At 32.5% G+C, this 13,598-nt stretch overlaps 1 protein-coding gene across 3 annotated transcripts in view; it reads left to right on the forward strand.

Annotated features, from left to right (window-relative positions):
• The window catches only part of LOC148302219 (uncharacterized), a 53,248-nt gene that overhangs the window by 26,825 nt on the left and 12,825 nt on the right, over positions 1–13,598 (forward strand). For 2 of the 3 annotated variants that reach the window (XM_088271979.1, XM_088271980.1), the window contains exons 4-7: positions 4,311–4,454; positions 5,821–5,982; positions 7,584–7,769; positions 13,221–13,325. In XM_088271979.1, the coding sequence (XP_088128105.1) occupies positions 4,311–4,454; positions 5,821–5,982; positions 7,584–7,769; positions 13,221–13,325 (597 nt within the window). The remainder of the gene's footprint in view (positions 1–4,310; positions 4,455–5,820; positions 5,983–7,583; positions 7,770–13,220; positions 13,326–13,598) is intronic. The other variant, XM_088271981.1, reaches the window with a different exon arrangement.

A 13,598-nucleotide genomic window follows, 5' to 3' on the forward strand; every position in this document is an offset into this window, starting at 1 on the left:
AGTAATATATTTTTGATTGTACCACATCTATCTTCCCTAACTATATTTACATAACCGACTTGACAAGATAATAAATTTGTTTTATGGAAACCATAAAATTTTAATTTATCAAACAAATGTAGCTATGTGTAACTAAATAATTGTTTGACATTTAAAATTGTTTACGACATATTACTGGACTAATATTCCTTAATATAACGTTTTTTGACATATTATATATTAATATAGCGTTTGATTTGTAGAACTCCTCAATTTATAATTTAAATATTAAAATCAAAATCTGATTTGAAGGGTAAGTTGTGTATTTTATTTTTAAGAAATATAATAATTATCAATTAAAATCTGTGACAATTGTTTTGCCTTATAAGGGCATTATTCAACTGCTGTACAGTGTTTTGATTATGCCCTAACAAGGCGACACAATTGTCACGATTTTTTTTAATGATTAAAAAAAAGTATAGAACATAGACCCTAAAATCAGTGATTGAAATTAATTTTTCAAATATGAAGATCCGATTTTTGACCTTTGTTATATTTTTATTTTTCTATGTAATTTAGGTGTCGTTTAACATATTATTCAAACAGTGTATCTGTGTATTTTTTACATTTACATTACGAAATGAAATATTACAAACTACTGAAGTTTATGATGATATTTGATATATCGCTTACTCCTTTCAACAGCGTCATATATAAAAAAAAACTTGATTTTTCAGGAGATCGTTTTTAAAGTTTAAAAATATAATACAATGTATTAAAAATTAATATCAAGCCACTTATTGAACTTTTTAACATGCAACAGATCTTTTTAGGTAAAATCTGAAGGTTTTTTTTTTCCATTTGAAAAATATTTCGTATATTTTTAAAAAAATTAACAACACTTTTTCTTCAAAATGCAAAAACAACACTTTTTGCCCTGTAGCGGGTAAATATAAAGTTAAAAATATGCCGCTTTTGCAGGGATATTGTACACTTTTTAAGCGTTTCGAAAACATGCACAACTGAAAATTGACGATTTTTTATATACTGTATGACGTTGTTGAAAGGAGTAAGCGATATGTAAACAAAAATAAAAATTTTACCAAGAAAATAAGATTTGCTAGTGTTCTATCGTTAGACAGTCTTGCAAGACAATTTAACTTCCGACAAAAACGACAGTCTCACTATCGAAGTACATACTATAACATGGTCTAAGAAATGTCCTAATAGTATAAAATGGAAGTGACTTTACATAATTTAGCGGAAGGATTTCCTAATTGTTTCCATTTCCGTCCGACAAATGCAAGACATTTGCATTTATGCCATTCTGAGAATTGTTCTGAGCGGGTTCAGCTAAGTTCTTGGTTCCATTTTGAACTACTGATGTACGTAAATATATGAATATGTATTATATGAGCTGGTTGGTGCAATGAATATGATAAAATACTTTGTTTAAAACTGTTTTTTTTTTGGCTTCTATTTCAATTACTTGAAAACCTCATTTACGACATATTTTTTTACCATCTCATTAAAATATCGAAAGCTCCTAAACACGCATAACGACACAATGACTTCCTCATTTGAAAAGAACTTCTTCATCTTGAGTACTTTACAAAAAATTAAAGCACGTATATGTCACACGAGTATGTCCGAAGAATGGTGTGGAAAAGAAATCAGTTTAAAGCATATGTCGTAAAATGTTGACATCGAGTCTGTCGATTTATGAAAGCGAAGCCTTAATGAAAGTGGACCTATTTTGTTCGACTTTTTTCAATACTTTTTTTCAATTAGTCTATAAAAATATTGGTTCTGGTTCTAGTCTTTATTTCTTATTTTTTCAAGTAGTCAACTAGAACTAATTTATCCCCTTCCTAGCTGACAAAACATTATTGGTCTTCTTCTGCAAATCACTATCAAACCCAATGTCGAAATGTTTCTATATTTCATCTACAGTTAAAAATCTATTCCAAAAAATCATATGGATCACATTAAACACCCTACCTTTGGGTTATTTTCAGACATATTTTTTTTTATAAACAAGCAAAAAATCACAACGTTTATTGTTACAAAATATTGTCAGGTATGAAACCTAGCAAAAAATTTTCAGTGTATCCGGAACGCATTAAATATTTTTGGAACAGATATCATTTCTCGTGCACGTAGGTCATACGAGTTAGCGCGGAATGATGAAGAAAAAAAGCGCGCATCACGTACGTTCGTATGTGTAGGGTGGTTAAAAATTAGCACTGTGTTGATAAGTTCTTTTGCGTGGAGTTTTTTCTTCCTGTTTTGGAAAATTCTACCCCATTTCTTCAAACATTTATAAAAATAAAAAAAATCTAGCAGAAAAAGTAAAACATTAATTAAAAATGGATAGATTTTACCACACAGTGACTGCCGAACCAATAAATGAAATTTGACAGCTTGAAGAATGACACTTGACAATCATGAAATCATCATTAAATTGCAGTGCCATCTCACGGCGTTGTTTTTTTAACGAATATAATAATGTTACCTTCAAATAAAAAAATACTTTAAAAATTAATAAATTTCGTATAAATCCTGTAATCATATTATTGCAGAAAAATGTATTTCCTTAGGTGGATAATTTGGTTTTATTTCATCATACACAAATCTCTCTATACGCTATAGAAGGCTATTGGATACTCGTAAGCATTTTCCACATATTGCAAGACATTCTTTACAGAAAATTTCACATTCACAAAATTCATAGGTAGCTATCGCTATTGTAAAATATAAACTTTATTTCCCTTTACAAAAGCCCTAAGTTGATGGAATTTTTCCATTAAAATTAAATCATGAAATTGACCATTCCCCCGATAACAACAGTGGGGAGGAAAAATGGATAATCCCCGTACGTATTTTATGAAAACCATTTCTCAACTTAATGGCCTCGCTAATGATTTAGATTAATAAAGGGGATATATATATTAAAGCATACACCTTATTGCCTATAAAGTAAATTCAATAGAAAATCGCTTTTAGTAATGGAAAATGGATTCAATTAAAACCAATACATGTAGCGTCAGGTGTCCCGCAAGGTTTTCTCCTGGGCCCACTTCTATCTATACATGAGATATATTGACTTTTTTCAAAACATTTCCAGTGCCTAATTAATTTATTCTTGTTTTTAAACTATTAAAACAAACAATAATGTAACATATTGTATTCAATGTTAAAACTTTTTTAATCTACTTTGAATTTGGTGGACATAGCAAGTAACATTTTATTTACTGTTTTGCACTCAGTTTGTGGTAGTACATGATGAAATTGTAAGTGAAAAACAGTTGTTTTTTTACAACTTGAGTTTATTTTATTATAACGACTAGTTTCGGAAGCTATGCTTCCATCTTCAGGTCTAAATATAAACTGAAACATAATAAATAATTGTCTGTCCTATAAAACAACTAACATTTATTTACATAAAAAAAAAAACAATAAAATTACAGCTTACTAAATTCTAATGGAAAGTCTTAATATGATTTTGATGACTTTATTCTGTCAACTGTAGTTCTAACCCAAATATTTCATTGAATATGAGCAATATAAACGTATTGACTATATTTCTATGTCATCGAAAGAATGTTTGGTATGAATTAAAACATTCTGAAATATAAATTTATATTGTCTCAAAAGTTATATAAAATCATGGTTTTCATCCCCTGCCTTGTTGTCCATATAAAATAGAATTTTGTCTAGACTCCCACCAATCTAATAAAATAAATGTGGAGAAAACATATCGCTCACTCCTTTCAACAACGTCATATGTCAAAAAACTTGATTTTTCAGGAGATCGTTTTTAAGGTTTAAAAATATTATAAAATGTATTAAAAATAAATATCAAGCCACTTATTGAACTTTTTACTTTGCAACAGATCTTTTTACGTAAAACCTGAATGTATTTATAATAATTAAATAAATAATTAAACAATACCTTTTCTTTAAAATGCAAAAACAACACTTTTCGCCTTGTAGCGGGTAAATATTAAGTTAAAAATATGCCGCTTTTGCTGGGATATAGTACATTTTCTGGGCATTCCGAAAACATGCACAACTGAAAATTGAAGATTTTTGATAAATGACGTTGTTGAAAGGAGTGAGCGATATAGTTTTTATATTATACCTATATAGTTGTTATTTTATTATGCAAAACATTATGCTGGAGGAGGTTTTTTCCTAGAAATTTACATGGAGCAGCATGTGAATTTTTCATTTTATCCCAAAAATATTAACTTAGAATTTTACATTATAATATTGTCTCTATTACTCAAACTGGGCTAAGATTAACTTTGTTGTTGAAACTGTTTCAGAGCGTGGCATGTTTCTGGGAGCTTCTTGTGAGTTCACGTGCAACCCTAAACTTCATCATGTCTTCTGTGACCCAATCACAGGCCACTGTGAATGTGAAAAGAAGTACCCCGTGCGACTTGGACCCAACAAGGGGTGTGCTAAACGTAAGTAAAACATTTACACAGTTAGGTATTTAAAATAATAATCATTCACGTAAGCCTGCAAAGATGGAACCCTTCGTAACCCTTGCCACTCTGACTATTTTTTCTCATAACTGATCAGATACTCTGATCAAAAAAATGCGACGTTTTTCTACCATTAAAATCAATATTTTGGTTCCCTAATTTTGGGACACTCTGTATGGCAATTCGTATGGCCATATTAATTAAGATTAACTGTGTTTATGTGAAATATTTTTTGGTGGAATATACTTAGGTGATAGAGAAATCAGTGATTAAAGTTAACCTGCGCCGGGCCAGACATTGTGGCCCAAGGAGCTGCCTACTAGAATCATATGGGCCAGAATGTCTGGCCTACAGAGTGGTAAGAGTTAAATATTTAATACAGTTAACCGAGATAGGTACCTCGTTATCAATGGGAAAGTTGTAGGGGGTTAATGTTTTTAAATTGTATTTTAATTTCAAATGATTTATTTCAGTCTTTTCCGCTGATTAAAATGTAAACATACTGTTTTAAAAATTAACTACCTGTAACATTTCCTCTAATAATGCGGTAGCTATCTCAACGTAATAGGGGAGTTTTTACTGTATTTTACGAAGCCTTAAAATAAGGAAAGCTTGGTTTTATATTATTTAATTTTAATCATTCAAATCACACAGAAACGTATATTATACCTGACTTCTACAACAGCATATACAAAACAACACACAAAAAAACACTGTGTTGATTTCACTATAAATTGATAAACTTATTTAATTTTTTAATTTAAGTTTTAATTATCATCTACCACTATTTCTTAAAATCTTTTTAAGACAAGTGTTTCAATGCGTTACGCGTCACTTTCAAATACCGTTTTCTCAATTTTCAAATACTGTGTAAATTATACCGTATCACAAAAGATTTTAACATCACAATACGTGTCACAATAAATTTTAAGAAATAGTGGTACTTATATACTTAAATTAAAAACGGATACTTCCACAAAGTGACTACCGAATCAATTAATGAAAAATTATTTTATTTAATGGGATTTATGAAGTTTTAGTGCAGATTTTGATCTTGGCATTATTGTAGATATACATATTATGCTATTTGTCGCAGCAGGGCCCTCCCGAGGCTTTATCGAGCCCTGAGGCTTTACAAAGCACACTTTGAGAATAACTCATTTAAGCTATCATCACTAGCATATACATTAACCTATAATACTTAATTGAAGAGATACGACAAGAACAAATTTAAAAAAAATATTTGAGGTTAATCGATATGAAAATTCTTAATTTATATGTATTGTGATCAAATAATCGCATGTTTAATCAAATCAATTTATTAATAATGTTTTATTATTTTCAGCAAAAAGTTTGGGAGAGCAATGTTTCTATAGACAAGCTTGTAAATTTATGGATGCACATGCCTCCTGTATCCAGATCAACCACAATGCCATATGTCAATGTGAATCTGGCTTCCATAGTGTCTCATATTCTAAACCTGTTAGAAAAGTCTTCTGTACTGAAGGTAAATACCTACTATTAATTAATACATGTAATTTTATTATTTTTTACAATGCCATCAGCTACGCGCTATATGTTCCGATCCAGGGTGATAATATTAAAGTGAAATTCACATAAATATGTTGAGAACTTCTTTAAAATTGAACTTGGGATCCCCAGCGCTGTAGGGAAACACGCTAACCACCTATACTACGGAGGTTTATTCAGGCAATATTTTACTTAATAACACACATTTATAGAAATTTTATCTGTATAGGAAAATAAAAGTATTTCACATCTCAATATATATGAAGAAGAATATGGAGCTCTGGATATTAGGGCTTATGACCTGTCATAGGCAGGTATAAATTATCATTTTATGCTCGTGTAACATTCACTATTCTACCCATGACTGACAATCAAACTTCTCCAATTTTAAGAACTCATGCATATACCATATAAGTATAATTTTTTTAAAGAGAAATATTTGTGTTTTTATTATTTACAAAAGTACTTAAATGTCATACTATTTATGTTAGCCTAAGCTGCTTATTATTAGAAAAAGGTATCAAATTGTGGTAGAGCGGGTTTGAACCGAGAGACTCAAGAGTCCGCGACACTAACCACGGGACCACAACCCGACACAAGGATGTTTTCTTTCTTTTGAAATATACGTTTTTTATTTTTTTTATTTATGTACATTTATTTAAATCACAATTTATACATATTTATTTAGAACTTTTTTTTGCAGACCCACCAAGCCACCTTGTGTGTCTTGTCGGTGGAGTTCTTTTATAATATTTTTTTATTGTTTTTAACGATTTTAACCTAATATAGACACAAAAAAGAGAAAAAAATTAAGAATATAAGCATTTTACAATTTTCATAAAATTAACTCTTGATCATTTACCCATTCCTTTATTTTGCCTTTGTTCCATATTTTATTTTGACCTCTAACATCCGTCGGCAACAAATTAAAATGCTCGGAACGATATATTGCAGTGTTCGACTTCCATTTTTATGGTGAATTCTCGGGACTATCAAACCTTCGTTGTGTGTAAATCGTGTATCATGGTTGTGTACTAAAGGATTTCAATATTTTTGTCTAGTTTGTTGTTCAACGATGATACTCATCCACAATATTCCACGTACCGGCAGTAATTTTAAATGTTTATATCGCTCACTCCTTTCAAGAACGTCATAAATAAAAAATCGTCAATTTTCAGTTGTGCATTTTTTCGGAATGCCCAGAAAATGTACTATATTCCAGCAATAGCGGCATATTTTTAACTTAATATTTACCCGCTACAGGGCAGAAAGTGTATTTTTTGCATTTTGAAGAAAAGGTTTTGTTTAATTATTTTTTTAAATATACTAAATATTTTTCAAATGGAGAAAAAACCTTCAGGTTTTACCTAAAAAGATCTGTTGCACAGTAAAAAGTTCAATGAGTGGCTTTAAATATATATATATATATATTTTAATACATTGTATTATATTTTTAAACTTTAAAAACGTTCTCCTGAAATATCTTTTTTTTATGACGTTCTTGAAAGGAGTGAGCGATAAATCAAGAAATCTATTATTGAAAGTAGTCCTTGATCGAATCACAAACGGTGTTTGCAGACATGGCCTTGCTGACGTCGGATGTCCACACTCTGCTGGGCGTATGCTCTGGTATAGCCATGCTTGCCGGGCTGCTATGCCTGGTGCTGCATCTGTACACGCGCGGCAGGATGCCCCACAACATGCCGGCGGGGCACTACGCCGATGCGAGCCTCTCACCCCCGATGCTGTTCACCAGCGAAACAGGTGACGAAATGTCAGGTAGTCTGTCTGCTGTGCCGGTCGGGGCCGTGGAGGCGTCCGTGCACCGGCCAGCGTCGGGTTGGAATTTGAAACTAAACTAACTAACTACTCATCCTTTTCGCTGCCTACACTGGGGCACTATTAGAAACTTTTTGATGGTGTGACAAATTTGTATTCACTTAGATTGACAGTGACAGGACATTGAAAGCTTTGAAATGTAAATTCACATTAAAGTCGGGATACAATTTTGTTTCACATTTTCAATAATTATTGTAACTTTGTTTTGAAAAAAATCGCTTTGCAAGAGAAGGTCTGTTAGGAAGCCAAGATGCTTCTGTATCAGATCTGGGAATGCGGTGGGACAGCTTTCAATATGTGCTGGTCGGGGCTGTGGAGGAGTCTGTGTACCGGCCAGCGTCGGATTGGAATCAGATCTAGCTGACTAATTGAACTTACTAACTACTAATTCCTTTCACTGCCTATACTGGGCCACTTCAAGGTGTTACAAACATGTATTAATTTAGATTGGCTGTGGCAGGGATATTGAAAGCGGTTTTATAATAATTCATAGTAAAAATCGCGTTGCAATTTTGGTTCAAATTTTTCAATCGTTTTTTAAACTTAGTTCATTTGATACTGGCAGAAACATCCTTTCACTGGGTGACTGCCAAATAAATCATTTTAAAAAACTTAGTTCATAAAATAAATTCGCTTTACGAGATGGTCTGTCAGGAAGCCTAGATGCTTCTGTATCAGATCCGGTTGGAAGAGCTTTCAATCTCTTGTGGCTTTGTTATCCAGTCTTCTATGTGTTACTTTGGTATGATGTTAGTTTAGTTCAGGGGTGGTCAAACTGTGGCGCGTGGGCCAAAAGTGGCGCATAAGATGATTACAAGTGGCGTATTGCACTCTTGCGCCCGCATTTTTTTTAAATAGACTTCATTACTGAATCCATCTTAATTTTCACAACATTTTGTGTGTGTCCAAATCCTTGCTCACAAATCAGGGTTTCTCCGCTTAAGAGTAATTTTTATATTTTGAGGCTTCAACAAAGATGAAGAAGAATACGGAAGTCTTGATATTTACAGGGCTTACAACCTGTCAAAGGCTGGTTTAGTGGTCGTTTTATTCACGACTCACATTCACCATTCTACCCATGATTGAAAGCAATATTAATAAAATTTGAAACTCATGATTTAATTCACACGTTGCTATTTTAATATTTCTTCTTAATATTTTCAACACCAATGAGATCTGAGTTCAATCAGTAAGATCTCTGACATTTTTACTTTTAATTGTCTGAAACTTTTACAAACTAATTTACATCCATAAAAGTAAAAGTAAAAAATTAAAAATAGTGCTTGAGTTGTCTGGTGCAACTGAACTCATGGTTTGCTTAAGTTGGCCACCACTGTTTTAGTAGTTTCTTTTTTCTGCATTATCAAATCCTAAAAAAAATGTATATATATATATATATATATATATATATATATATATATATATATATATATATATATATATATATATATATATATATATATATATATATATATATATATATATAAATTTAAATATATAATATATATATATATATATATATATATATATATATATATATATATATATATATATATATATATATATATGTATGTTATTGGGTGAGCCAATAAGTAAGGAATAATTACACAATAATATGAGGCTATCCAAATCCGTTTTCACAAATACTCGATTTTTACCACTTACGAGTATATAATCGAGATATTTACATCAAGATTGGTAAAGTTTACCAATTGATATGGAAAAATGAAAGTCTGGACATTTACACGATTTACGAAATACAAAATTGAAAATAATGTTTACTGACGTTTTCTAGAATGCTAAATAATTTTGGAAATGAATCTCACAAACATAACTGAAGGTTTCTACTATTTCACTTAAAAAAATACCAAAAATTTGTCATGAAAATATGAATCGTGGCTAACAATTTATCGAAATTTGAGTAATGTCTGTAAAAGAATCATGAATGTAATTGTGAATTCATTACAGGTCAAAAAAAGATCACTTAAACTCTCCTGTAACATGTCGTAAGCCCTATTAAAGCTCTGACTTCCATATTTCCATATCAATAATGACTTCTTTATAAATACATTTTTGAAATTAATTTGTTGAGTGTAAATAAATTTTTCGTTGAATGATTTGTTTGTTGACGATAGATGCATTTTGATCGTTCATTAATTATTACTCACCCTATAAAATTACATAAATGTGATATAGACGTGACACTGAATATAAAAGCCACAAAATAAGTATTGGCACTAAAATCGTTTACTGGTTTGGTGGTAATTATAAACTGCATTTGTCCGCCTCCGTGGTGTAATGGTCAGCGTGTTTAGCTACCGTGCTGGAGGTCCCGGGTTCGATTCCCAGGGGGGGAGGTGAAAATAAATATAAGTGATTTAACACTGTAATATTTATTTAATATTACCCTGGACTGGTTTCTGAAGCGCAAGAGTGATCACCTTGCCTTCATGTAAGTAATGATCAAGATAACACTGAGTCAATTTGATGCAGTGCCCTATGCACCATTAGGTGCGGATAAGGGTTATAAATAAAAATAAATAAATAAACTGCATACTTATAGGTTTATAGTATAAGCGTATGATTCTAACATCGTTTTACTGCACATTCGTATAAACTTTATACGAATTTGCAGCAAAATGATGTATGTATTGCGAACGTCCTGTATCATATCTAAGTATAATATATCATTGAGTACATTTTCGAAATAAAAACAGCAATCTTGAATCAATCATTTTGAGCGAACACTTAAGGATCTAATGTATGAAATTGTAGATACTAAATACATTCGAAACCCTTGTATTGCCATGTGTATGATTTGTAACATATTTTAAATGTAAGTATCTTTTGACATCTCAACATGTGGTAGATGAAGAAAAATATGGAAGCCTGGGTATTTACAGGACTTATGACTCGTCATTGGCTGGTTAACTGACCACTTTACACACGTGTAACATTCACTATAATTTTCAGAACTTCTACATACATTGATCCATATTCTTCTTCATCTATGTTGTGATGTCAAAATGTAAAAATAGCTCCCAAGTGGAGAAAACCCAGATTTGTGGACAAGTATTTGGACACACTCAAATTAATGTGAATTGTAGTATCTACCTATTTGAATTATAACGGAGTAGCTCAAAGTTAAAATAATTTTTCAAAAAAAATTGCTGTTTGTTTCTAAAATTATCGTTTTATGTATTTATGTATATTAAATTATCAAGAGTTCCACTAGGATTAATGTTTAAAAGTATATATTTTATTTTATTTAAAAAAAACATTATTATATCCTTCCACATACCTTGTCTCACATTGTTTTTCCATTAATTCTAGTGACACTCAGGAACTAAATATTTACTATGATTTTAACCTTTCTTATCTTGTGGTATTGTTTTTAATCCATTTAATTTATGGCAACGGGATTTAAATATCCATAGAGCGATTTTGAAGATACACAACAGGTACCTATGTACAGTACCTACCCACTACTTAAGACCAACAGTTTTACCAACAAAACAAACAAAAAACATTCATATTAAAAACAAACTTACTATTATTTAATACTGACAGAAATCAAAGTGGAAAATTACTATGTATTTAAAAATTAGTTAGAAATAAATTTAAAAATTTTGATAACTTTATTATATCGGGCTGGAATCACAGAGAAATTTAGTTATTTATTGATTTGATACTTTGTGGAAAAATATGATGATTTAAATATTAAAATAAAACACTTGTTTATTATGTAAGACCACTTTTTTGAGTTTATTAATGTAAACAATACTAGTTTCAAAGGGGTGAAAATGCAATGATAGAGTTTATTTTTAATTCTTGATGAGAACATCTGTAGTTCTCAAAACTAGTCGTGTTTACATTAATTCACTCAAAATTGACCTTGTACAAGTGTTTAATTTTTACACTTAAGAGAAAACATTGATTGCATAATGTAGATAAATTAAAATTTACTTTTATTCTACTACTTATCCTTATCTGCACCCTGTGGTGCATACGGCACTAAATTAAATTGACGCATTGTTTATTCGATCGTTTATTACATGAAGGCAAGATGATCAGTCCTGCGCTTCAGGCACCAGTCCAAGGTTAAAAAAATATTAGAGTGGACAGATATTTATTTTGACCCTAATTCGGAATTGAACCCGGAACCCCAGTATGGTAGCCGGATGTGCTGACCACTACACTATGGAGGTGGTGAATAAAAAAAACAAATCTTCATTCATTACTTTTGTTTCTGGTATAATCCTCTAAAATTTATTTAATATACCCTGGACTGGTCTCTGAAGCGTAGGAGTGGTCACCTTGCCTTCTTATAAGTAAATATCAAGATAATACTGCGTCAATACCATGCAGTGCCCTATGCACCGAGGGTTAGAAGAAGAAGATATATATATACAATGGTTCGCCCTTGCCGGCTAAGGAACAACCTTCAGGACACCTAAGGGCGCTTGTGCACTACACGGAATTTTACTGTCCGGCTGTCCGGGTTTTTCAAATAAAAGCGACTATGACAGCTTAGCGTGATCAAGTTCACGCGCGCTGTGTTCACGCACCGATCCGAAGAAAGACGAACAAAAGCACAAGCCGATCCAAGCCAGTTTTATCATGCTAACCGGACTGCCGTACAGTAAAATTCCGTGCACAAGCGCTCTAAGGAACAACCCCTAGGACAGTGTTCCGCAAACTTTTTCTATTCAAGGTACACCTACCAAATTAAGAAATTTCAGAAGTGCATATTTACCGTATTATGGTAACATATTTAACATATCGCTCACTCCTTCATGAACGTCATAAATCAAAAAACTTGATTTTTCAGGAGAACGTTTTTAAGAACGTTATTAAAATATAATACAATGTTTTTAAAATAAATATCAAGCCACTTATTGAACTTTTTACTGTGCAACAGATCTTTTTAGGTAAAACCTGAAGGTTTTTTCTCCATTTGAAAAATATTTAGTATGTTTAAAAAATAAATTAATAATACATTTTCTTCAAAATGAAAAACAACAATTTCTGCCCTGTAGCGGGTAAATATTAAGTTTAAAATATGCCTCTTTTGCTGGAATACAGTACATTTTTTGGGCATTCCGAAAACATGCACAACTGAGAATTGACGATTTTTGATTTATGACGTTCTTGAAAGGAGTGAGCGATATTATGATTAATGCCAAATGTGAGCCTACTTAACTGAGCACAGGCAATCAAAATTTTGAGCAATTGTGTGATTTTCACAAAACTAGACGTTTTTTCCGCGGCACACCAACTAATCACACGGTACACAGTTTGCGGAACAATGGTCTAGGGCCCCTAAGCGCACTGCGCGTCGCGACGATGTCACTAAGCCAGCTTTGGTGTGCGCAGGCATCCCCATGGCGGTGCAGGGCCGGCCGGGGTCGCGCACGTCGCAGCGCAGCGCCGGCGCGCGGCGCGCCTCGCCCTCGCCGCTGGGCGCCCCCTCCCGCGCAGGTGCGGCGCGCGCGGCGGCCATCTTGCTTATCTCTTGCCACATGCCCGAGCGGCGCGCGCTTAGTTTGCCCGCGGCAGGTGACACCAATACGTATCCACGTCGTACATGTCTGTTGTGCCTCTTCTCTGCCTGTCTGCCGGTGTTTGTCACGTGACGCATCCTACCGCTCTTTGTGCCCGACGACTGAAATGCTGAATGTTGTCCATGTGCCGTTTTTTGTTGTTGTTTGTTTCTTTAAAACACTTTGACTGCCAGTGTCGGCCACCGGTAGC

Source organism: Brachycentrus maculatus, unplaced genomic scaffold, assembly GCF_059751285.1.
Source record: "Brachycentrus maculatus isolate JH-2025_06_01 unplaced genomic scaffold, ASM5975128v1 h1tg000472l, whole genome shotgun sequence".
Lineage (NCBI taxonomy): Eukaryota > Metazoa > Arthropoda > Insecta > Trichoptera > Brachycentridae > Brachycentrus > Brachycentrus maculatus.